At 36.2% G+C, this 27,913-nt stretch overlaps 1 protein-coding gene across 10 annotated transcripts in view; it reads right to left on the reverse strand.

The window, feature by feature from the left end:
• Positions 1-27,913, reverse strand: part of BLTP1 (bridge-like lipid transfer protein family member 1) — a 237,137-nt gene that overhangs the window by 181,787 nt on the left and 27,437 nt on the right. For 7 of the 10 annotated variants that reach the window (XM_064285380.1, XM_064285386.1, XM_064285381.1 and 4 more), the window contains exons 3-8: positions 23,305-23,434; positions 19,415-19,531; positions 18,116-18,194; positions 16,890-16,954; positions 14,104-14,166; positions 3,391-3,568 (exon numbers count right to left, since the gene is read on the reverse strand). In XM_064285380.1, the coding sequence (XP_064141450.1) occupies positions 3,391-3,568; positions 14,104-14,166; positions 16,890-16,954; positions 18,116-18,194; positions 19,415-19,531; positions 23,305-23,401 (599 nt within the window). In that variant the 5' untranslated portion in view covers positions 23,402-23,434. The remainder of the gene's footprint in view (positions 1-3,390; positions 3,569-14,103; positions 14,167-16,889; positions 16,955-18,115; positions 18,195-19,414; positions 19,532-23,304; positions 23,435-27,913) is intronic. The other 3 variants (XM_064285385.1, XM_064285382.1, XM_064285392.1) reach the window with 1 other exon arrangement.

The raw sequence follows: 27,913 nt of genomic DNA on the forward strand, positions 1-27,913 counted from the left end.
AGAGAATATCAGAAAGATGTTTACCTGTGTTTTACTGACTATGCAAAGGCATTCAGCTATGTGGATCCTAACAAATTATTGTGAAGAATGGGAATACCAGAACACTTAATTGTGGTCATGAGGAACCTGTACATAGAACAAGAGGCAGTCATTTGAACAGAACGAGGGGGTACTGTGCAGTTTAAAATCAGAAAAGCTGTGCAGCATCAGGGTTGTATCCTTTCACCACATTCATTCAATCTGTATGCTGGGCAAATAATCCAAGAAGCTGGACTATATGCGAAAGAACGCTGCATCAGGATTGAAGGAAGACTCATTAACAACCTGTGATATGCAGATGGCACAATGCTGCTTGCTGAAAGCGAAGAAGACTTGAAGCACTTACTGATGAAGATCAAAGACTACAGTCTTCAGTATAGATTATACCTCAACACAAAGAAAACAAAAATTCTCACAACTGGACCAATAAGCAACATCATGATAAAATGCAGAAAAGACTGAAGTTGTCAAGGATTTCATTTTACCTGGGTCCACAATTGACACCCACAGAAGCAGCAGTCAGGAAGTCAAACAACATATTGCATTGGGCAAAATCTCCTGCAAAAGACCTCTTTAAATTGTTAAAAAACAAAGATGTCACTTTGAGTACTAAGGTGCACCTGTGTCCCAAGCCATGAATTTTTGATTGACTCATATGCACATGAAAGCTGGACAATGAACAAGAAAGACCGAAGAAGAACTCATGCCTTTGAATTATGGTGTTGGTGAAGAATATTGAGTATACCATGGGCTGCCAAAACAAGGAACAAATCTGTCTTGGAGGAAGTGCAGCCAGAATGCTCCTTAGAAGAGAGGATGGCAAGACTTCGTCTCATGTACTTTGGACATGTTATCAGGAGGTATCAGTCCCTGAGAAGGACATCATGCTTGGTAAAGTAGAAGGTCAGAGAAAAAGAGGAAGATCCTTAACGAGATGGACTGACACAATGGCTGCAACAATGGGCTCAAGCATAGCAACGACTGTGTAGATGGTACAGGACAGGGCAGTATTTCATTCGGTTGTACCTGGGGTCGCTACGAGTTGGAACTGACTTGACGGCACCTAACAACAACAATTTCTATAAGGTTTAATAATTTCCTAAGATTTTCATTAAAACATGTTTACAGTGATGAAAGGTGCTCTGGTGGCATTAACAGTTAAGTGCTTGCCTGCTAATTGAAAGGCTGTGGGTTTAAAGCCAACCACTGGGTCCATGTGAGAAAGGCCTGGTGATCTGCTCCTATAAAGATTACAGCCTAGAAAACCCTATGAGTAGTACTTCTCTGTTCTATGGGGTCGCTATGAATCAGAATCAACTTGATGGGACCTAACAGTAACAACAGTGCTGAAAAATTCGGCAGCGGTATTGGTGATGGTTGCACGTGGTTGATATAACTGGAAAGTTGGCCTCATTGAATTGCACGTGTGAAAATGCTGAATTAGCCAGCAATGTCTCATTTACATTTTTACAAATATATACACATATGCACGTGTGTGTGTGCACGCGCACGCGCAGGCCATTATACCTGTTCTCAATGTTATTTAACCTTTCTTTGGTAGTTCAAGAACAGCCTCATCAACTTTTGATTGCTTCCCATGTCTCCCAGCCTTCTTCCATCCATCCACATGCTCGGATCTACCCCTCAGATTAACAAACACATACACGAGTAAAAACAGCTCCCTTAATTATTAACCCTGGAGCAATCATCTCAATTTCTTCATCTTTCCGTTAATCATGGGAGTGAGGGTTGGGCAGATGAGAAAGGAAACCTAAATTAGTGTCCATCACTTCCTCAGCGGTGATTTATTCACAAGTCATTTTAGTCACGTTCTCTCCCTATCACTCTATAAAAGTACTCATCAACGAGTAGCACAACCTAATTGCCTTCTCTCAGGCTGATTTTTCTCTAATACTAACAGACAACATGCTTTTACCACTACTTTCTTCTTAAAACTTCTTTCTTGGTTTTTGTGGTAGTCATTCTTTTACCTTTTTATCTGCCCTTCTCTGCCTCTTGCCCTGTCAACAATATCTATGCCATAAGCATCATTTCTAAGAGTAAAATATAGTCATCAAGGTTAGAATGGTTAAACTTCAGTAAAATCATTTGATGTTATCCAATTACTAAGAATGTGGTTATTAACACTACAAAACATGTCAAAATTCTATGCCACAATATTAAGTTCTAAGAGTAAAATGTGTGCGTCCAGTATAACTTTACGAAGATACAAACAAGATAAACAGGTCTACATGTAAAATTCTGACCACTCTTCTCCTGATAGCTTCACATCTTTACCTGACAGTAGAATACCTTCACTTAGGTATATTTCGTTCATTCCGAATTCACTCCAAACTCAAAAACTCAACTCCTTATCTTTATCTTCAAAAGAGTTGGCCCTACAGACTTTCTCTGACATTCCCACGAGTTTTGTTTTATGTATTTTTTTTTCTATTACAAAGACTCCAAGCTTACTGTTATTTTTTTGTTTATTCTTCCTCCCTCTACCTCCACCACTACAAGATAATCTATCACTAAGCTCATCTCCCTTCATAGTATCTCTTATACTTCTCACTTCCTCTCCATTTCTACCAGTATCATCCTTGTCCATACTATTCTTACCTCCCTGGGGTCACGTGCTGAACACTAGCACTATATCTCAAATAACAATTATCTTCAGTTCTCTCATTTATTATATACCAGGGGTCAGAAAGCTGTAAAGGTTTAGATATTCAATATTTTAGGCTTTATGGACCAACTCTGTCACTGCGCCACAAAAGCAGCCACAGCCAATATGTAAACACATGGGTGTGGCTATGTTCCAATAAAACTTCACAAAATAGGTAAGTGGGCTGGATTTGACCCATGGATCAAAGTTGGCAGGTCTCTACTATAGAATAACTTTTTTTTAATGAGGTAGAGCTACTTATGCAAATACACAAAGATCTTAAAGACATATTTCTGCATAAAAAGTAAATTACAGAACTATACACACTGCAGGAACCTATATATGATTTTTAAAAACACATAAAACAAAATCATGTATTTGCATAGGTTCTTTATTCATCTATGTGTGTGTATATATACGTACGCATCTAAAATTAAAAAAAAAATTAATAGCAATAGTTATCAGTGAGGAGTCAAGTAGGACTGGTGAGTAAGAGAACAGAATATAACTTTACATTATATAATAGTGTGCTATTTGAGTTTTTAAAAGAATTACATATTTATTTATTTAACTAAAAGTTTTAGTTAACCTATGAAAAAAAATTATTATATGTTTAGGTGAAGAGAGTCAATAATATTCTGATAGGACAAATGTTTAAATATAAAAAAGTGTTAACACCAAACCTTTCAATTTTGGACTGGGCTCTTGTTCTTCCACTTTTATCATCTTCTTTCTTGGGTGGAATTATTGTTGGTTCTAAACCAAACAATTCTTGAAGGCGTCCATAAAGATCAGAACGATTGTAGACATGAAATTCAAAGTCATTGACTGTTATGTATAATCTGGTTTCTGCCTTTGGATCTATAGACATCAATTACAAAAAAAAAAAAAAGGCTTTTAGTCAATTTTTTTTTCACAGTGTTAATAACCACAGCTGAAGTAATTCAGATTTGTTTATTTTAAAAGAGAATTTTATAATATAAAGAAAAACCCATTGCTGTCAAGCTGATTCCAATTCATAGCAACCCTACACGACAGAGTAGAACTGCCCCACAGGGTTTCCAAGGAGCGGCTGGTGGATTTGAACTACTGACCTTTTGGTTAGCAGCCAAGCTCTAAACCACTGCACCACCATGGCTCCATGATATACAGAAGCATATTAAAACAAATATAAAATACTGACAAAAGAAATTAAAAAGTTGATGTTACTGTGGTATTTTAATTTACCATTCTAAAAACAACCTGAATTCCTATATTCTGGTTGTGTAACAAATTTAAAGATGGTAAGAAGAGTAAAATGCCATTTACAGAATAAAAGTAAAATTTTACCCTAAAGCTGTGAATTTATATTAAAACACACAGTAAAATGCTCAAAGTATTATGCATTTAAACATCACATTATTGAGCTTCTGCATCACAGAAACCAGGATTTTTCATAAACACATAAAATTTGCTTTTAAAAACTACACAATACTAAAACAAAGGTTTATAAACTGTAGACTACAAATAATAGTCTTATCAAATAAAAGACATAATTATATTAAGTATAAGTAGTAATAGTAATTAATGAATCCACACATAAGGTGATGAATGGGATGTTTCCTTCTTCAAAAAAAAAAAAAATCTAAAACAGTACAACTGCTACCAAATAGAGCAAAATAATACACATCACATGTCAACCAAAGGGTCTGAAGAAAGGTACCATATTATCTGAATCATACCATTTTCTGATACATCTTTTAACCTCCATCCATTTTTATCTCTATCCAGTCAAAACAAATTAAAATTACATATGATCAGTTAGATAGTTTAATTTTAAACAATAGGTGGAGAGACTTTATTAACTTCCAGTTCAGTAGCTTAAGCTGTGATTTAAATATGACATATATACTCTTTAGTAAGGTACCAAATCACACCAAAATTAATAATGTTTTCTCATGTTATTAGCAAAAAGACACATGGAATGTCAAACACTTCACATAAATACAAATTTTGTCTAAATAAACAAAAAACACATTGTAACTGATATTTCAAAACTAAACTAAGGAAAATAAATAAAGACACAAGAAAAATATTAGTCCAAAGTAATAATGGACCACTTGAACCACAGCTTCCACCGGCCTGAGCCCAGAACTGGATGGTGCCCAGTACCACCACCAATTGCTCTGACAGGGATCACAACAGGCAGTTCCAGACAGAGAAGGAGAAAAATGTAGAACAAAATTCAAATTCATAAAGAAAGACCAGACTTACTGGTCTGACAGAGACTGGAGGAACCCCTGAGATTATGGTCCCCGGACACCCTGCTAACTCAGAACTGAAGCCACTCCCAAATCCCACCTTTCAGCCAAAGATTTGACAGGCCTATAAAACAAATAATAACACACGTGAGGAATGTGCTTCTTAGTTCAATCAAGCATATGAGACCAAATGGGCAACACCCGCCCAAAAGCGAAGACAAGAAGGCAGGAAGGGCAGGAAAACTAGATGAATAGACATGGAGAACCCAGGGTGGAAAGGGAAATGGGGAGGGTGCTGACATATTGCAGGGATTGCAAACAATGTCACAAAACAATTTGTGCATAAATTTTTGAATGAGAAACTAATATGTCCTGTAAACTTTCACCAAAAACACAATAAAATTAAAATAATAATAATAATATTCAAGTCAGGGAGCTCTATGATTAAACAGTAAATCAGGTCCTGGGTGATCTCTAGGTTTACATGGCCTGTATCTCCTTCAGGGCTTCTACCCAGGGTCTTTAAGCCCTCTTCCTAGCCTCCCCAGCACAGATAGATGCACAGAGAAAGGTTCATGCCTAACATCACAACCAAAGAGACAGAGGCATTGGGAAAAGTACACATGCAGAGATGGGCACACACGTAGAGACAGGCAATGTGGAGGGGTGTGCACACACACACAGGGCCGTGCACACAGGGGTACACTCATATACACAAACACAGAGCCATTCACAAAGACAAGCACACACATGCACATACTCTCACAGCACCACACACGCAGGTATCTGCATACGAATATGAGCACGCTCACTGTATCACCCTCACGTGGATAATTACACACATAGAGCACACATGCCAAAGAACCCCACACAGAGATAGGGGCACTCTCCCAGATGGATGGGGACATATCCTCGTACAGACAGACAAACACCCCTGTCTGTATAAGCACCTTTCCCTAAGGCCGACTCTTCCACATACAGACACCCCACCTTTCCAACCCAACAAAGCTTCTTTAAAGAAAAAAAAAAAGTTGGGAATCCTACACTGGATTCTCCAGAAGCTAGAGAAAAGAGGTAAATAAACAGTAGAAAGGATACGGGATTGGATCCCTGTAACATCAGTTAGTAATGTTGTAACCTACAGTAAGTACCTTAACCACTCTAAGCCTCATTTTCCTCTTCTATAAAATGGGAATATCCCTACCTACCTTACAGGATTGTTGCACGCAATAAATACTAGTTCCCTTCTCCTTGCAGGACAAATTCGTACTAGTCATATAAATTACACATTCACTTCAATTTACACTGAATTCACTTATTTCATAATGCAATACAATACTAATAATAATAAAAGTAGCTCTCCTCTACTGAACACTTTCTATGTTCCAGGTACTGTTTGAGGTACTCTACTCACATCATCTTATTTAATTCTCACAACAATCCTAGCAGATGGAGCCCAAGTTTATAAAACTAGCAAGAAGTACACTGGAACTCTGGTGTCTGAAATACTGGTGGTTCTTCACCATAAAACAAAATTGTCTATCAATTATATTAATGAATGCAATGATTGTTCCCTGAAATATTGGTTCTTCCCCATAAAAGAAAACTGTCTATCAGTTATATTAATGGATGTAATGACTGTTTCAAAGCAAAAATTAATATTACAATTCCTGAAAACAAATTTACCAAAAGATTCTAGTTACTTCCTTGTATTTTATTAAAACAAAATGATTACTATTCAAAGCTTAAATGCAACACAGGCAGTACCCAGGTTAAGAACATTTAACTTAGGGACAACTTGCACTTGCCCTTTAATGTTATGTAAATTTGCCCTCACTTTTGAAGGAGGGAACCAACCCCTACTCACAACAAATTCTTCATCACAACCACTTTCACTTGCTGCACATGCATCTTTTAAATCCCCGCAGAAGCTTCCAGCCTTTTCTTGCACCAGCGTAAGGTTAAGAAGAACCACACGCACCTGTCACCGACTTATAAATTTGACTTAACGGCAGATTAGGAACAGATCTCGTTTGTAACTCGCAGACTGCCTGTATTTGAAATCGTTAAATACCGTTAACACTGACATTTACTTCTCCAGGGAATTTAGTAAGGAGTTTTTATGGTTTCATTCATTCTGATGGTGCTGGAAGTGAAAGTGAAAACTTTATATATAATTTAAGAAAAATACAGTCAACTGGTCTTTTATATCTTATCTCTACATTAAGACTGCTCTACACTTGAAGGCAGAAATCTTTTTTTCTCCCAGATTCCGTAAATCTCCAAATCATCTAACCTGGTAGTGTTCACATAAATGGGCTCCCCCAAAAATTCTGTTAATAAAATACCCAAGGGACATAAGCTAAAGACATAAAAACTCTTGACTTAACAAGCAGTTAATTTATTGAGGGGGACAGGTAGTAAATGAATGTTGTAGAGCAGCTCAGGTCTCCTGAGCAAAGAGCTAATTGAGAAGTCTTGTTTTCCAAAGGGAAATTAGGAAAAAGGCACTTATGTAATTGGGCCACATGCTATTTGTAGCCAAAAAAAAAAAAAAGGTAAAGTGCAGAAAGGCTGCAGAGGCCTTGTAATACTTAGAATCGATACTTCATACAAAGCCAAAAATAGTCCACTGATCTTTTAAAAACTGCTCAGGGTACCAATTTAATAAATAAATAAGATTTAGTTGCTACGAATTTAAAAAGCACTAGAATAAATTAGGCTAAAACTTCCAAGGGACAAAATAACAGAAAGGGACATGTTTATTATCATCCTTCCACTTCTTTAAAAATGTAAAAATTTCTTCTAGATAAGAAGATGCATGCCTACTTATTCAGATCTGAATATGTCATCACGTATTAAGAAGCAACTGGTCCTCTATTTTCTAAAAGAATATCTTAAAATCAACTATCTTAAAAACAAAATAAAGATTTTTGACAGATGTTCTCAACTGACTGGCCTTTAGCCAACAACTGTCTATAGCAGATCACTGATTTCACAACCTAGGGAATAATTTCACAGCAAAATTCTATGGTAAACAAATGAGGTATTTTTATTTTCTATAGGGTTACACTAAACACTGAACAACTGAAAAATCTAAATCTCCTCCCAGCCAAGCTCTATGGCATAGAATTTGGGCTCCAGAATATCCCTCTTTTTCTCTAATAGAGCAATTCTAAAAGTTTCTAATGAAAACTTTGGTTCTACCCACAGAGGAACGCTGAGTCCAGCTTCTTGGAGGGCTAGAGGGCCATCTATGTATTTAGGTACATGCCCTAGTTACGCTTCTAAATTTTCCAACAAGAAATGTCAACCACCTCTACTTTCTGCCTTGCTTAGCTGTCAAAGAACATGGATCTGCTCTTCATCAATAAGAAAGAATGTCTTACTAGTGTGTATAATTTAGAAGTCTACTGTCTAAAACCACTGCCCGTCTGTCAGTATGTCAAACTATAGTGGCTCGCATGTTGTTACGAGCTAGAAGCTATGCCATAAATTTTTCAAATACCAGCAGGGTCACCCAGGTGGACAGGTTTCAGTGGAACTTCCAGACTAAGGCAGACTAGAAAGTCCTGATAATCTACTTCTAAAAGTTCGTCTTTGAAAACCCTATGGATCACAATGAATATCATCCAATATATGACCAGGCAGCATTTCATTCTGTTGTACACAAGTTTGCCATGAGTCAGTGGCCAACTCCACAGCAACTAACGACAAAACTGTCTAAAAATTGAGCTTACAGCTCTGACTCCTCTATGTTCTACATTCTAAGTTCCGTCTGTGAATCACGCTTAGATTACTAATGTACGTAGACTAACTGAGCTGCTTACTCCTGCACTGCTACTTGGAACTGTGTCTTCATCTTTGGAGGGTACGACTGTGGACGTGTTGTTAAAGGTGTCCTCTTTAACACAGTATTGCCTTTACAAGCAACTTCTCTGGCCATTCTCCAAAACTGGGGGCCTCTTGAGCACTACAGAGATTTATATGTTACAATGCAGGTAAAACTATGAGCAAATAATCAGTAATTGGAAAAGTGGTAACTATTAACCCCATCAATTCCTTCTAACATCTCTGTAACATGCAGATGAGGAGTCTTCTTTTCTAGTGAAAACCAATGGTACACACAAAATAAAAGGACAGCTAAAACAATTTAATTTAAATGTTTTTAAGAAGAACACAAAATATCCAAAAATTATGATATTTGTTTTATGTTATGGACAATTACAGAGAGGGAGCAGAAACACATAGAAATATGCTAATACTAAAAGAGTGACAAAATGAATTCAAGACACTGAAAAGAAATGACGGGGAGACCCACTCACAGGAGGACCAACGTGAGCTATTTATATTAACTTGGAGTACATGAACATAAGGTAGTGATTCCATTTTGCTATGTCCTTTGAAATGAGCTAAGTTTATGTTACTCCCCTGCCCAAAAACCTTTAATGATTCTGGCTTCAGAGAATCGAGATCCTGTATAATACAGCCTCCAAAACACCCCCCTATTACACCTTAACATTATATTTACAACCAAACTTAATTATTTGCTAAGTCCTAAATACACCCATGTTTTCCAACTTGAGTGCCATTGGTCAAACCAGTTATTCCATCGGAGCTACTCTCTGTCCACTCCACCTGTGCCAGATATACACCTACTAACCATCATCACCAAGCATGCAGATCAAGACATGGCACTTTCACAACAGCCCTCCATCTACCATTCTGCCTCCTGACAGACGGGCAGAACTCTAATCATCAAAATATGAGCATGCCGGGATCACACCAAGTCATCCGCACCAAAGTTAGCAATTTTGAAGACAGTTCTCAGTATTTTTCCTCAACCCACACCATATGCTCTCTCTCTCTCCTTTATTTATGGTTATTTATATGCATCTACTACCCAAAATAGGCTTGGGTAGCACCCATTTCCTCCTTCTTGTTTCATAATCCCTTACCTCGATTTAACACAAGGATTAATAAAGTAAATGAAAAATACCTGTTAAATAAAAGGTAAATATTTTATTCAATGTTATTTGCTTCACAAAGAACTTGGGTAAGTTGTTCTGTTTGTATTTTAATTGTAGTAAGATACATATAACAAATAAAAAAAATTTTTTTTTATGATTTTAACCATTTTTAAATGTACAATTTAGTGACATTTAATTATACTCAGCATGTTATGCTACCATCACCGCTATCCATTTCCAAAAGTTTTTCATCACCCCAAACAAAAACTCAGTGCCCCTTCAGCTATAACTTCCAGTCTCCCTTCCCTATAGCCCCTGGTAACCAGTAATAAACTTTTGTCTCTATGTATTTGCCTATTCTAGATATTTTACACAAGTGGGATCACAAAACATCTGTCCTTAGCATAATGTTTTCAAGGTTCATCCAGGTCATAGCATGTATCAGAACTTCATTTCTCATTATCACTGAGTAATAATCCATTGTATTTATATACCACATTTTGTTTATCCACTCATTTGTTGACAGGCATTTTGGTTGTTTCCACCTTTAGCTATTGTGAATAATGCTGCAACGAACAAGGGTGTATATGTATCTATTTCAGCCTCTGCTTTGATGCCTTTTGGGCATATACCTCTAAGTAGAATTGCTGTGTCATCTGATAATTCTATGGTTAACATTTTGAGGAACAGCCAAACTGCATCATTTTACATTACCATCAAAAATGCATAAGGGTTCCAATTTCTCCACATTGTTGCCAACACTTGTTATTTTTCATTTTTCTGGTAATAGCCATCTTAGTGGATGTGAAGTGATGTTTCTTTATGGTTTTGATTTGCATTTCCCTGATGACTAATGTTGTCGAGCATCATTTCATGTGCTTATTGGATACCAGTATATCTTCTCTGGAAAATGTCTGCTCAAATCCTTTGTCCATTTTTTATTGGGTTGTCTTTTTATTGTGGAGTTGTAGTTCTTTATATATTCTGGATATTAAACACTTATCAAATATATGGTTCCCAACAATTTTATCCCATTCTGTAGGTTGTCTTTTCACTTTCTGGATGAAGTTCTTTGATGGACGAAAGTTTTCAATTTTGATGAAGTCCAATTCATCTATCTTTTCTTTTGTTGCTCAAGCTTTTGGTGTCATATCAAAGAATCCATTGTCAAAGACCAGGTCTTTAAACTTTACCCTTGTTTTCTTCTAAAAATTTTATGGTTTTAAGTCTTATATTAGGGTCATTGATCCATTTTCAGTTGATTTTCATATATGGTGTGAGGTACGGGTCCAACTCCATTTTTTTTGCACGTGGAGATCTAGCTGTCCCAGCACCACTTATTGAAGAGACTGTTCTTTCCCCCAATGAGTGGAACTGGGAGTCTTGGTGAAAATCAATTGTCCATAGAAGTATGACTTTATTTCTGAACTCTCAATTCTATTCTGCTGGTCTGTTTGTCTATCCTTGTACTAGTACTACACTGTTTCCATAACTGTAATTTTATAGTATGTTTTAAAATCAGGAAATGTGAGTCTTCCTACTATGCTCTTTTTCAAGATTATTTTGACTATTCAGGACCCCTTGCAATTCCTTACGTATTTGAGGACTGGCTTTTCCATTTCCGCAAAAAAAGAAAAAAGGCTGCTGGAATTTTGATAAGAATTGCACTGACTTTGTGGACCACTTTGGGTAGTATTGACATCTTAATGATACTGAGTCTTCCAATTCATGAACAAGGTATGTCTTTCCATTTATTTAGGTCTTCTTTAATTTGTTTCAGCAACATTTTAGTTTTCAATGTATAAGTCATTCACCCCTCTGGTTAAATTTATTCCTAGGAATTTTATTATTTTATACACCATTGTAAGTGGGGGTCTATCAACTCTCGAACTCTTCCATATATTTTGGTGAAGAGAAATCCATTTAAGATAATACAGGTAGTCCCCGACTTAGGACAGGGTTTTATTCCCACAACTCCATCATAAGTCGATTCTGACATAAGCTGAATACCTCTTTTTTTTTTTTTTAATTAAGTTTTCATTAGTATTGCCTTTTACCACAGTATCATTATAAATCCGATCTTTGTCTCTGGGGGTTGGAAACATTATAGATAAGCTTACAGATATGATGACATCAAGAAATTACACGCTGAAACACTGAATGTAGCACGTATTACTAACAATAAAGTGTACCAAAAAAAAAAAAAAAGATGGACGTAATTGAGGTTCATCGTAACTCAACTATGTCGTTAAGGGGCTACCTGTAATTGTAAAGCTATATGCAATTTAAGTTTGTAATCCTCATGTCTAAGAAAATTCCAAAGTAGGCAATCACATTAGGCTTAACTTTAAATTTTGCAACTGCCTCTGGATACTGCAATGCTTCCATTCTTCCCATAAGCTATAATCAGTGTTTATGTATAAGAATTTCCAAAGTCCTAGTTGAGACCTGGGTGGCACAAATAGTTTGCACTTGTAAACAAAGGATGGCAGTTCGAGCCCATCCAGTGGCACCACAGAAGAAAGGCTTGGCAATCTGCTTCCACAAAGATTATAGCCAAGAAAACCTTATACAGCAGTTCTACTCTGTAGAACATAGGGTAATCGTGGGTCAGAATTAGACTTAATAGCAATAGTTTGTTTTGTTTTGTTCTTGTTTTTTTACTTGGGTCATATCTGACAAGGCTATCTTACAATACAGAGTGCTGAACTAGAAGTTAGCAATCTTAGGTTTTTGTCCTGGCTTTACCAGTTACAGTCACATGAATTTGTTTCTTCATCTGAAAAATAGGGGATTTTGAGAATATTAGTTGTTTCCAAATTGATGAGAGATTTTGAGAAGATTAGTTGTTTCCAAACTGTCTTCCTTTAAATCCACGAACAAGAAGGGTAAGCAGTATGGAGTGTTGGGTCAAATGAGCTTCACTCGTACTTCATAATCCACCATCCCCTTACAGCTTTATCTGTTCTATTGATGGTGTTTCTGATTAAGGCTTCACTTGAAAACTACTGGGCTAGATGATCTCTAAGAAAGTTCCCTTTTAGCTAAAAAAGTGCTATGATGTTACTATGTCCAAAGTATCACATTTAATCATAAGGTAGCTGTATTTCAACTCAATGGAGTCATGTTCATTAAATGTCCACACATATAAATACGTGTACATGAACATCCTAAAATAATGAAATAATTTGAAATAAAATTTCTAATATAAACATAAAAAGGTATATTTTTTAAAATTATAAACCAGCTACATAAACAAAGAGAATTTTAATTTCAGCACCACTGTAATCTTGCTAATAATATGTTATCGCTGTTGTTAGCTGTCTGTTGAGCTGGCCCCCAACTCATGGCAACCACATGCATAACTGAACACTGCCATCCCATGATCAGTTGCAGATCAGACTATTGTGATCCACAGGGTTTTCACTGACTGATTTTCAGAAGTAGATCACCAGGCTTTCTTCCTAGTCTGTTTTAGTCCTGAAGCTCTGCTAAAACCTGTTCAGCATCATAGCAATACACAAGGCTCCACCAACAGGTGGTGGCTGGGCATGAGGTCCACTGTCTGGGAATCAAAACCTAGCTCTCCCACATGGATATTAACTAAACATGGGAAAAAAGATTACTAAGTCAAAAGAACAAATCATCTCGTGAGTAGGCTCCAAGATTAACAGAAGCATGATGTGGCAAAAAATACACTGCTAAAGTAAATCTATTTCTAAGGGAAAAGCTAGACAGACTTCAAAATTAAATCAGAGGCAGAAATACTTGGCCTGTTCAAAGTTAAATGAACGTGTCAAAAGCTGGGACTAAAGAGGACTTGACCCTTAGGAACAAGCTCAGGCCATCTCTTAAGTCTTAAGCATATATCTTTACTTAAATACCACCGTAAGGATTATTCAAATTTATGAACCAACCACTAATGCCAAAGATGAAGAAACTGAAGATTTTCAGCAACTTCTGCAGTCTGAAATTGATCAAAGATGCAATCAAGATGCATTGATAATTACTGATGATTGAAATACAAAAGTCAGAAACAAAGAAGGATCAGTAGTTGAAAAATATGGCCCTGGTGATAGAAACTATGCCAAAAATCACATGACAGATTTTGTAAAAACAATGACTTATTCACTGGAAATATCTTTTTTCAACAACATAAATGGCAACTATATACATGGACAGTTACCTGGCCAACTGACTGGAAGAGATTCATATATGTGCCCATTCCAAAGCAATGTGATCCAACATACTGTGGGAATTACCAAATGATATCATTAATACCACACGCAAGTAAATTTTTGCTATTATCGCAGTAACATCAACAGGGAATTGCCAGAAATTCAAGCCAGATTCAGAAGAGGACGTGGAACAAGGGATATCACTGCTGACGTCGGACAAATCTTGGCTGAAAGCAGAGAATGCCTGAAAGATGTTTACCTGTGTTTTATTGACTATGCAAAGGGATTCACCTGTGTGGATCATGACAAATTATGGATAACACTGTGAAGAATGAGAATTCCAGAACACTTAATTGTGCTCGTATAGAACCTGTACATACACCAAGAGGCAGTTGTTTAAACACAAGGAAGGGGTACTGCATGGTTTAAAATCAGGAAAGGCGTGTGTCATGGTTGTATCCTTTCACTCAGCATACTTATTTCAATCTGTATGCTGAGCAAATAATCCCAAAAGCTGGACTATATGAAGAAGAATGCTCTTTATATAACGAAGAGGCACTTACTGATAAAGATCAGACTACAGTCTTCAGTATGGATTATACCTCAACAAACTAGACCAATAAGCAACACCATAATAAACAGAAAAAATACTGAAGTTGTCATTTTACTTGGATCCACAATCAGCATCCATGGATGCAACAGTCAAGAAATCAAATGACCTATTGCATTGAGGCAAATCTGCAGCAAAAGACCTCTTCAAAGTATTTAAAAGCAAAGATATCACCTTGAGGACTAAAGTGCTCCTAACCCAAGCCATGATATTTTCAATCACCTCATATTCATGTGAAAGCTGGACAATGAATAAGGAAGTCTACAGAAGAACTGATGCATCTGAATTACGTGTTGGCAAAGAATACTGAATATACCATGGACAGCCAGAAGAACGAACAAATCTGGCTTGGAAGAAGTATAGCTAGAACGCTCCTTAGAAGTGAGGATGGCGAGACTTCATCTCACGTACCTTGGACATGTTATCAAGAGTGACCAGTCCCTGGAGAAGGACATCATGCTTGATAAAGAAGAGAGTCAGCGAAAAAGAGGAAGACCCTCAATGACATTGTCACAGTAGTACAGTACTGGGCAGTGTTTCATTGTATTGTACATAGGGTCACTATGAGTCAGAACCAACTTGATGGCACATAAAAACAACATGAGGATTACAGTAAAAAAAGAGACAAAAAATAACTATGCAACATTTTCTCCACAAAATTTAACATAATGTAGGAAAGTGACTCAAAATTTTGACTTTATTCATATTTTATGGAAACTTAAAACTTAAGATTCCCAATCCACTAACATGTTGACTATCTAAAGAACGAATTGTTCCTGTGAAAATACTTGTAACAATTATTGGAGAAAAGAAGTAAAAGTGCTGCTTTAACAACTGATATTCTAAACTCACAGGCAAGAGACTGACTGCAAAGGGCCTATTTTAAAATCCCAGAGAATACTGTGTCACATGAAGTCACTCAACCTCTGTTCAAACTTATCAAATGAGCAACTCCAATTGTTAAAAAAAACTTCTTCCAGACTTGAAATCTTCCCATTATTCTAATTTCTAATCATTATGATATTGTTAATTCTGCAGATGCCAAATTCTAACTCATTCATTCCAGCCTCTTCAAGGAAGAGTAAGGGAGGAGCAAAACTATGCGAGGGCAGGGGAGTGATAGTAAGAAGAATAAATAATGGTTAAATGTAAAGTAATTTAGGCTGGCTCAAATTTATGAGACATTCAAAAGCTTTTAGAACTTTGAATCTATTTTCCCATAAAAACAAAGTTATAAAGGATGGCAAGATTCCTAGATTAATCCACAATAAAAAATGTTTCATTGGTAAGTTCCAACATTATATCGAACCTAACCACCATTTCAGAATTTTAACCTGGGGTACCAGAAACACAGATGATCCTGATAGCTAAGTTAAGGTGGAGGGGTCTATTTACCCTTAAAGCCATTAGTGAAAGTTAGGAGGGTTAGGGGCCAAAACAGAAGCACTTAAAAGGTCGTGAAATGCTAAGCTTTCTAGGCAAGCCCAGAGCCCACAGATCTTTCTATGGTGAGAAAAATAGATCCAGAACAAAGCCTACAGCCTATATTTGCTCTTTTTTGTTCATCTTTATCACAGCAGATAAATAAGAATTAGTAGCAGTGTCAGGCAGAAGTATAAATAAAGGTACAGAGAGCGACGAGTATAAGGTGTATTAGTGGAAACATTAGTGTTAGAGGTGTCAGCCTAAGCAGAGTATGGGTTAGGACTAAAGACATGACGGGCAATAAGGCTGGAAATACGAAGTCCCTGGGTGGTGCAAACGGTTAACATGCTTGGTTGCTCACTTAAAGGTTGACAGTTTTAATCCACCCAGAGGCACCTTGGAACAAAGGCCTGGTGTTCTACTTCTAAAAACTCAGCCACTGAAAATCCTATGGAATGCGATTCTAGAATGACACACACGGACTCAATATGAGTTGGAAAAGACTTGATGGCAACTGGTTTAAGGCTGAAAATGTAAGCAGGGGTCACATTGAGGGAAACCTTAAATAAGCAACAGGCTAAAGATTCTGAACTTAACCAGGCAATATAAAAACTGCTGAAGGATTTTGAGCACAATGGTGATAAACCTCAGAGCTTTTGTAAACTTCGGAGCTTTTAAAAATATTTTCATCTATAAAAAATGCAAAACATTTCAATATCCACAACTGAAAATCTAACACATGAAAAAATAAAAACTCACCATGTTGTTTCTGCTTTGGGTTATACATTTTCCACCATCGAAAAATGATAAATCCATCTTGAATTCTAAGCAAGGTAAATTACAAAAGAACTTAAATTAACAATTTATTTCTTAATTAGTCATTACAAAAGGCAACTAATTGATAATGAATAAGGAAATGCAGAAAATTATCAATAGGACACTGGTGCACTAAATATACACACATCTTTTTAAGAACTAAGAAATACAAATTATAATGTTTCATAATCATCAAGCTGAAAATGAAAAAGAGGATTTGTATAGCTCTAAATTAGATTACTCTAATCAGGTAAAATTTAATGCCAGGTTACATTTAACAGGACATTTATCAGAGAAGCTTTTTCTTTTTTAAATCATACTTTTAAGCGGTATAAAAATTATGTAAATGATAAGCCAAATCCTGAAAGGAGGATGTTAGCACATTAAAAGGAAACTTGTAAAGTTATTCCTTCACTTCTGTAAATCACGTAGCACTTTATGCCCTAAAAAGAATGGACTACAGTCTCTTAATTTTTAGCTTTTACTGTTATTTTTTAAATAATTTAGACTTGCATAGAAGTTGATTCCTAACATATTAAATTAGGTATAGGTGTTGCCAAACCCTAGCACTTCTCAATTAATTCAAAAATTTCATATTCTAAGTTACAAATTTTAAGAAAATCATAAAAAAACAGCAGGCTTTTGGTTCAAGGCTTATAGTGTCAAGGCTTCAAACATGTTGTTAGTTATCATTTCGTATTATATTCAAATGCATGTTTCCTTGTTAGAGTAAAATTAAGACTTGTTAACAGATGTTAAACAATTATAAATTCTTATTATCTCTAATAAGGAGTTAATGGATGAGAGCTATAACAACTCTTACTCTTCTTTTATATAACAAATGACCACTATGAATTCTACAACACAAATAGTCAGGTAATTAAATGGTTGGGTTTTCCATCTAGGAATTTAATGAGATCATTATTCATTTTCACAAGCTGCTATTCAATAAACTTTTTACTAGTCTAAACCTTAGCTAAATTAATCCTTTGATAACAACACTTTAAAACATCGATTCACCAGATATTATTTAATAAAAAGATAACTTTTAATTTACAGTTTTATTTGAAGAAGCAAATCATATAAATAAAGCTTATCATAAACATATATTTTTATAATAGTTCTAGTTTGTGTTTTATTAAATGGGCTCTTCTTTTTTATTTTATTACCTAATAGACATGTCTTCAGTAATGTAATAGATTTCACGAACCATGACTTTTCCAGAAAGAACAGAGAAAGAAAAGGACCCTGTTGTAGAAGAAAACAATAGCAATTAATGTAAAGGTTTTGATAGTAGAGTCCTTAGAGTTTAAAAGAATTTTACTATTCAATTCATTCAATAATTAAAAGTTCTCTCTCCTCTCCCTTCCTGGTATCCTTACAGCTTTACTAATTTCCTCTCATTCTTTCTTCAAATGTAAAAACAAATGAGGTAATTATCATCACTATTGGAATGAGTTGCTAGATAACCACAGGAGGATATTAGTTTTCCGTCACTCCTTTGTATGGATGATTCCCTTAATTATGCATACCCATTAAATAAACCCAATGCAGTGAACTTACCATTTCCTTCTGTTGATTTAGGTGACTACAGAAAGCAGCTATACCCTCAAATTAGAGGAGACTGCCTATGTTCGACATAAATTTTATTTATGTCCATTAAGAGGTACTCGGAAACCCTGGTGGCATAGTGGTTAAGTGCTATGGCTGCTAACCAAGAAGTCGGCAGTTCTAATCCGCCAGGCGCTCCTTGCAAACTCTAGGGGGCAGTTCTACTCTGTCCTATAGGGTCACTATGAGTTGGAATTGACTTGACGGCAGTGGGTTTGGTTTGGTTTTGGAAGAGGTACTCTATTACATGGAAAGTGATAATAGTTCTATCCACTGAAACCACTCCCCGCTTTTCCCAAAGGTTTGGGGCTCTCCAAAGCACATAGCTTCCTAAGACACTCTCCTATCTACCAGGAAACTTCCAGCTTATAGGTAACCAGAAATCAAATAACTACATACCCATGAAGTAAAATTAATTATTAGTATATCAGGCTAAAAACTGAAATACATGTATAACCAGATTATAACCACACAATTATGAATTTTTTTAAATATGAGTTACTTAAAAAGGAGCAGAAACTATATAAAGCATTCAAATTTTTTTTTTTTGGTGATGGAACCTTAAGAAATTTCTATTTCTATATATTATATATATCTGAATTTTCAAATTCTTTAAATGAGCATCTCTTATAAACAAAAAAGAAAAAAAGTTAACAATTACTTTAGAAACACTGTAAGAATGGGGGACATAACCAAGTGATACTTCGTCTCGACTCATACATGAGAAAAACCCCAGTGAGACTAGTTTAACCTGCATGACACAAAGGTAAATTTCTAAAACTACGATCAGTTCATAAAATAAAATTTATAATATAAATCCCAAGATTAAAGGAGGAAAAAATCTCAGTTTTACTTACCAATATGGATATAGCCATGTTTGTACAATCTGTTAAGAACCAATGTTAAAATAAGACCAACATTCCGAGAGTTATAATAGGTGAGATAAATAATCCATCCACAGGACAAAATGGTAGCTGTCGGGAAAAAAAAAAAAAACCAACAGATTCTCAATACATGCTTTATTTAAATTATCTTAATATCTTAACAAAATTTTGTTAGTAAAAGAGAATTTATCACATTCAAAAATGTCAGCTTACATCCATGTTAAGTCTATTCTCATGTAACTTAACATGTTTAAAGTAGAGTGATTCTACTTTATCCAGCTTCCTCTTCTCTTCAGTCATGAGCCAGAAAAGCTGTCAGATCAATTAAAGCAGTGCTTCAGGTACATCTGTTTTCCTTTTCTTCTGTTCCCTTTTCTACACTTTAACTGTTTTAGTTACCGAACACAGACTCTCTTAGGGTAAAATGCCCATATTTCTAAATATTCTGAAAAATATTCACCTTTATTGGCCCCAAAACTCATACCACCCAAGCTCATTCCCTACAGCCATTAAAAAGAAAGAAAACTAATGATTTTTTAAATCAAAGTCATTTTTTTTATACCAGCCACTGCAGTCTCTGCTTTGAAAAACTAATTTAAAAAAAAATGGAAATTTTAGTGTAACTAAAAAAAAGACATTCCTAAATTAAACATACAAAAAAACAAACCAAACCCACTGCCGTCAAGCTGATTACGACTCATAGCGACCCTATAGGACAGAGCAGAACTGCCCCCGTAGACTTTCCAAGGAGCGCCTGGCGGATTTGAACTGCCAACCTCTTGGTTAGCAGCTGTAGCACTTAACCACTACACCATCAGGGTTTCCAAATTAAACGTAGGCCACCTGAGTAATTGTTTACTCTGTTTTACTCCCCCAGTATTCTGTTTTACTAGTGGCCTTATAATATCGAAAGGGGGGTGCCTCGTTCAATGAGAAGGCCACAATTCTTAGGTAGTTTAATACTGGAAGTTTTCTTTCTTGGCAAATGCCTGTTGCCTCTTTGAAAGGTCCATAATAACCTGCTGTTGACACAGTGATTTAGAGTCAAACTTCAAACAAAATGACTTTACTCTTAAAATATAATGGCCTCTCATCAAAATAACTTTTCAAAAGATTTGTTCTAGAAATAATTTTTATGCACAAACACATGGTACTTGCTACGTTAAAGCTATCACTATTGATCTGAACTACCTTGAGAAATGTTGTATTTTGTCTCTCAGCGACTTTTATCTATATTACACAATTAAAAAAAAACTTACAGAACCTAATGTGATGTTGCTGAAAGGTTACACAAGTTAAGTTGCTTCACATTACTTTGTCCTAATTAAGAAAATAATTTTACATTTAAAAAGGATAAGTAAAATTTTTATGAAAACAATGTTTTCTTGTATTTTGCTTTTTGTGTATCCATGAGCTAGATTTTCTTTTGGAATATTATAAATTCTATAAATGACTGGAAACTTCTCATGAGGAAATGACCAAATTTAGAATATCATTTATTTTAGCGCATTCAGTAGCATTCTTTAAAAGTAGGTCATTATCAATTACAGCAAAATATCTATATAAGGTGGCCTAAATTAAACATAGGCCACCTTATATAGATATTTTAAATGATATTCTAAATTTGGTCATTTCCTCATGAGAAGTTTCCAGTTGTTTATAGAATTTATAATATTCCAAAAGAAAATCTAGCTCATGGATACACAAAAAGCAAAATACAAGAAAACATTGTTTTCATAAAAATTTTACTTATCCTTTCTAAATGTATAATTATTTTCTTAATTAGGACAAAGTAATGTGCAGCAACATCACATTAGGTTCTGTAAGTTTTTTTTTTTTAATTATGTAAGATAAAAACAAAGTCGCTGAGAGACAAAATAAAATACAACATTTCTCAAGGTAGTTCAGATCAATAGTAATAGTTTTAACGTAGCAAGTACCATGTGTTTGTGCATAAAAATTATTTCTAGAACAAATCTTTTGAAAAGTTATTTTGATGAGAGGCCATTATATTTTAAGAGTAAAGTCATTTTGTTTGAAGTTTAACTCTAAGTCACTGTGTCAACAGCAGGTTATTGTGGACCTTTCAAAGAGGCAACAGGCATTTGCTAAGAAAGAAAACTTCCAGTATTAAACTACCTAAGAATTGTGGCCTTCTCATTGAACGAGGCACCCCCCTTTCAATATCATAAAAAAAGGCCACTAGTAAAGCAGAATAAACAATTACTCAGTGTTTTTTCTGTTTTTGCTGTTGTTGTTTAAGAAAGGAATTATTGTGTGGAACAGAAAGTCAGGAAAAGTCTAGGTGGTAACAGATGGGTAATAAGGAAGAATCCTGCTCTTAAGGAAAAGAAATCTTCATTGGTGCTTTTATGAAGCGCTCTTTTATACCAGTGTTTTCCATTTAATTTCACATTTTTTGGCTTTCAATAATGATAATTTACAGTAGTTTACTTTAGTCAAATAGAAAATACAGGACTCAAAGTTGAAATGGTAACCCAATTCTACCTAAAAACCATGAAGCATTATAATTTCTTCTATATACACTTCACACTTGTCCCTATTCTCCAGCCCACAACCTGTGGTGTCATGAAAGAAGCAGGAAAATGAACTCAGAAAGCCTAGCTGTGCAAACCATGTTGTTGTCATTTGCTGATGTCACGACAGCCCCCAAGTCATAGTAACTCCATATACAACAGAACAAAATACTGTCTGGTCCTGCACCATCCCCATGATCAGTTGCACACAGGACTGTTGTGATCCATGAAGTTTTCATTGACTGATTTTCAGAAGTAGATTTCCAGGCTTTTCTTCCTAGTCTGGCTGAGATTGGGCATTGGTAATTCAGTGGTAGAATTCTTGCTTCATGCAAGAAACCCAGGTTCAATTCCCGGCCAATGTACCCTATGCACAACCTCCACTCATCTGTCACTGGAGGCTTGCGTGTGGCTATGATGCTGAACAGATATAACCCATACTAGTTATTTAATCTCCATGGGTCTCAATTCCCCAACATTCATGTGGTTCTTTAGGTTGCTCTGAGGGAGACAACATATATAAAATGCCTGTGGTACCTGGCACACAGAAGATGCTCAATAAATAATATTATCCCCCCTTTCCTCTCTGTCCTCACTTTACCCTTCCTATTTTCCTCTCTCTCTTTCCAAATCCCATCTCAAAATTCAAATCAAATACCGTTTCCCAGGAGAGCAATGACAGCCTATAATAACCGCTCCCTTTCCTGGTATTATTTTTGTATTTCTCTCTCATTCATTCATTCGCTCATCTTCCCTCTATCCCTCCCCTCCTTCCTCCTTTTTGCCCTCTCTTTCTCCCCACCATTTCATTATACACGACTTTGTATAATTTGTAATGGCTAGAAAACTTCTGGAGTGTTATATAAAAATTACTAATAGCAGAGCCCACTACAAAGTGAAAAAGGAGTAAAGAGATTACAAGATTAATTAGCTATATTTTGGGTGGATTATTTTCTTTTACTATAAAAATATTAATTCTGAGGATGTATTACTTTTATAATAAAACAACAAAAAAAGGTGTTTATGCACGTGTTGCAGGGGGAGTGGAGAGAACAAACCTGAAATGGAAAAGAAAAGCTAAGTGCAAGGTCTTTAGTCTCCTCCTGCCTCCCCCAAGTCAGGCAAGACAACCCAGGACAAAGTAAAGAGCATCCAGAGCAATGTCCAGAGCAAATCTTCACAGAGAACAGATTAAAACCTTCTTTCCAATGAACAACTAAGTAGTACAGTAAGCACCCCAGCTTCACTTAACCACTGCTTAAAACCTAGCAGTTGCTAACCCACCCATAAAAAACAATAAAGGACAAGAAAATGGATTCTACTTACCAATGAGGAGCCAAACAACATTGGAATTGTGTTCTGTAAGAAAATTTTCTAATTGAGTGATACTAGGGACAAAACTTTCATTCTTCCTTTGTTCCATTACTGACGTTTCTTCAGAGCAGCATTCAAAGGCCTAAAGGAGTTCAAAGATTAAAATTTAGAAACCATGATTTATCAAACTGCAAGAGAAATCATGTAAGGGAAAAAAGGTATCATGAAAGTTTATTAAATCACATTCTTCTCCTTCAGTGGCGAGAATGCAAAAAATAAAAACAAAAATAAAAATCTGCTTTTCTAGCTAACATATATGACAATGGATCATGTTTTTAATATATTGGTGTCATTCTAAATATGTGTACAGACTCAGTTTCAGTTACTACACTCTGGCTCAAAATTAGAGGGACATGACTATTTTTAAGTCTAATCAAAGGTATCTATCTCAGTAAAAGAATAAGTACTAATCCATCTTGAAGGAAGTACAGCCAGAATGCTCCTTAGAAACGAGGATGGCGGGATTTCATCTTGCTTATTTTGGACACGATTTCAGGAAAGACCAATCACTAGAAAAGGACATGATATTTGGTAAAGAAGAGGGTCAGCGAAAACATGAAAATCACTCAATGAGATGAACTGACACGGTAGCTGCAACAATGGATTCAAACATAGCAAAGATTATGAGGATGGCACAGGACCAGGCAACGTTTGTTCTGTTATGCACAAGGCTGCCGCGAGTCAGAGCCGACTCGACAGCAACAAACGCCAAGTATCAACTGTCTGTATTAGACGAAGTCATCTAAACTTGCCAGAAAGCTGCCACTTAATAACATTAGATTTATATAATAAATTGGATGAATCCCTCATAACCTCTATCAGCTCTATGTATTCCCCATTATCCCATGGGAAAATAATCTTCCTAGTTCACATTCACCCTGTGTAGTGCTTAGACAGTAGACAGGTCTCCTACTATCAGATTCTCAGGATAAATCACAATATACTATCAAATGTGACCAAACAGGTGAAGAATGTACATATATTCACATTAGGAGGATGAGTATGCATATTGATATATACCCAGAATGAGTAAAAAGTGAGGAATAAAACTTCTTATTTTATTCCAAGAAATGACACAATTATCCCTGTGATATTACAGTATTCTATGACTAACCCAACCTACCTATAACAAAATTATCTTGTTACAAACCAGAAAAAGAAAACAGGACAGGCTTCAACACAAAGAAAGCCATACAGTTAATTAAAAAATCAGTTGCCATTGAGTCAATTCTGATTCACGGAAATCCCATGTGTGTCACGGCAGAACTGTGCTCCACAGGATTTTCAGTGGCTGTTTTTAAAAGTAGATCGCCAGGGCTTTCTTCCAAGGGGCCTGGGTAGACTTCAACTTCTAATGTTTCAGTTAGTAGCCAAGCGTGTTAACTGTTTGCACCACCCAGTAACCCAAAAACCAAATAGCATAGATGATGTGCACAGAAAATTACAAAAACAGCGTCATTTGAAGCAGGAAGAATGTGTGAGCACGACTTTCTAATTGAAATTCAGTACAGCTGACATGTCAGCTTTCTGAATATGTTTCTGTTTATTCACCACAACTCTTCAGCGATCACAAAACAAGTTTAAAATTGGATAAGACAACATTGTCAGACACCATCTACAAGAGGTTGCATGCTTATTTCAATGTTTCATATCTCTAGGTTGTTTAAATGTTAGTATAATTTATAGAGTCAAATTAAACATCATTTAAAAAATAATAAAGAGCTCAATCACAAAAGGTTTATTATTAATACTGATATGAAAACTTCAGGGCAAAACAGCTAGAGCAAATTTTGAAAATGCTTTCATTTTTCAACAACCCTTTTTCCCTATGGTTTAGAAACTGAGTAAAAAATGCTCTTATATTTTTCAAGTCTTTTCTTTAGGGTTACACATCTTTCTCTCCAGAAACTTAAAATCCAAGGGCTGTGAAGACATGAGCTTTCTTCTTCTTCCTTTTTCAATTCTATATGTTAAAAAAAAATTTTTAATAAGGAAAAAATAATTTGAAAACACCTATAATATAAAACTAAATAGACACATATTATACAATGGTTAAATAAGACAGCATCTCTATTTCATACGTATTTTTACCGTTTCACAGATGCATAGCTAGCACACCACTGAGGATGAAAAGATCACCGTACTGACTCCTAGGCATGTTCAACAACAGATGTGTCCTGCCATTCACGTCCCTACATACTAAGGGGGTGTGCTTCAAGTCAAGTCCAAGGGGAAGTGATCTATCCACCGAAAGGATACGGAGTCCTCACCCAAAATCACTACACCCACCACTGTAGCAACACACAACTAAAGAGAATATAGAAAGAGGGGCTCAGATTGCAAAGACAAAAACTGCAGTTTTAACCAACATTTTTCAAAATATTAAATTAATACAAGGCCTTTAAGAGAGCGCAATAGATAAAGGCTCAATATTTTACACAGTTTGAGTGAGTATAAAAGTAAAGGCTGTGACTTAATAAAGGTCCTGAAGTAAAATGTCAACAGTCCAGGGTGAAAGAAATGAAACAAAGCAACGCTAGACACAAAGAATCCAGACTGAACCGCAGTCATAAGCGTAGCCACACAGCTAAAGTGGCACACCACCAATTCCTTAACGGGGAGCAACTAGAGAAACAATGTAAGAATCTACTATATAATCTTCACGGACAAATGATAGAGTAAAAAAGAAAGTGGTTGTTTTCTTGTCTTCTTCCCTTCCAAACCTTTCAAAAGTTTAGAAAATTCAGACATCACCTAAGATAATGTTCGATCTACACAAAAATGAGGCTCCCACTCAGGAATTTTTAGTTTCACACATTTCAAAAGGCTCCCACCTTGAGGCTAAAACCCAAAACCACACACATGTATAGCAAGGGGGCTAGTGTGGTAACAGCAGCACTCAGTTGCCAATGCAAGATGAAGAGGCTGTACTTTGAGGGGAAAAGGCCAAGCAATAGAGTGTCACAGCCCGAATGTGAGGAGGAGGAAATCAACGGGGGTAGGGAGTAGAGTAGAAGAAGCCGTCCAGCTCAAGATCAAGTCCAGCCTAATGAGGAGTCTAAGCAGAGTGAGAACATCTGCACAGGGAGGTTGCCCAGGGCAAAATATCAGAACTCAAGAAAGAGGAGGCATCAAACCTGAGAAGGACTTTCATGCAGGAGGGTATCCGAAGAAGTATGTTGGAGCCAGACAGAGATAAGAAAGGCATTGATGTGGAAGGTGGTCCACACATGATGTGAGGAGAGAGGAATTCATCAAGTAAACAAGCATATTAAGAACAGTGGGAGCCAAGTTTCTCACTTTTAGGGAGGATATATATAGAAAGAAAATAAGAACCCTGTGGTGTCGGATAAGAAACAGAAGTATGGTTTTCAATATAAATGGATATAGAAATAAATATACTTATAAATGTACATACGTACGTCTATGTATATGTACACTCACAGATCCTAGCAGCAGTAATGCCCAGAACTTTGCTTCTAAAAGCATTCTCTACTAAGAGGAACCAAGGCTCCTTGAAGAGATGGTACATGCCATGGCTAGGGCAGAGGAAGTGAAGATGAGCCTTGTTTTCCAAAAAGTAAGGAAGGGCTCAAAAAATGATGGGGATATGTCAAAAGACATTGGAGCCAGCTTGAAGAGGCTCCCACTGGCAAAATCTGAGACAATTTAAGCATCAAAATAAATCATAGTAATGGATTACAGCCCACTGAATAAAATAGGAATCAGGGAGCCCGTACTGATATAAATTATAAACTGAAAATCTGATGAGCAAGAAGATACTCAGATAGCCTCAAAATAACCCCACAAAATACTTACTAATGACAAAGGAGAAAAAAATAACTTTAAGAAAAAATGTTGGTAGTTTGTTAAGTGATCAAAGGAATAGGATAAATTGAAATTGTACACCACTTGATATTTCTGCCAAAGATGAAGAGCCTGAACACGATGGTTAAGGTTATGTGTCAACTTGGAGAGGCCATGATTCTCAGCGGTTTGGCAGATATTATGTAATCACCCTCCACTTTGTTTTCTGATGTGAGCAGCCAATCAGTTGAAAGGGGAATTTTCTTGGGGGTGTGCCCCACATCCAATATATAAAGATGTTCTGGCAAACCCCATCCTGTCTGGTTCCTGCATGTCACCCATCACCCTCTGACCTCCAGTTCTTAGGATGTGAGCCAGCAGCCTGCTGTGTGACCTGCAGATTTGGAGATTTGTCAGCTCCATGAGCCTGCAATGTGCCATCTGACCTGCCGATTTTGGGTTCAGCAGCCCCTGTAACCATGTGAGTCAGGAGAAGCCTCCAGCCTGACATTTGACACATGGATTTGGCTTACCAGCCTCCACAAATGCGTGAGCCATTTCCTTGAAATAATTCTCTCTCTGTCTTTAAATATATACATACATACATATATATACACTTCATTGGTTTTGCTCTTCTAGAGAACCCAGCCTAAGACATTGAATCTAACTAATCATGTGGAAACATCAGACAAATTCAAATTGAGGAAACTTCTTCAAAATAACTAGCTTTTAATTTTCAAAACTGTCAGGTTGC

Source organism: Loxodonta africana, chromosome 5 (assembly GCF_030014295.1).
Source record: "Loxodonta africana isolate mLoxAfr1 chromosome 5, mLoxAfr1.hap2, whole genome shotgun sequence".
NCBI classification, from domain to species: Eukaryota; Metazoa; Chordata; class Mammalia; order Proboscidea; family Elephantidae; genus Loxodonta; species Loxodonta africana.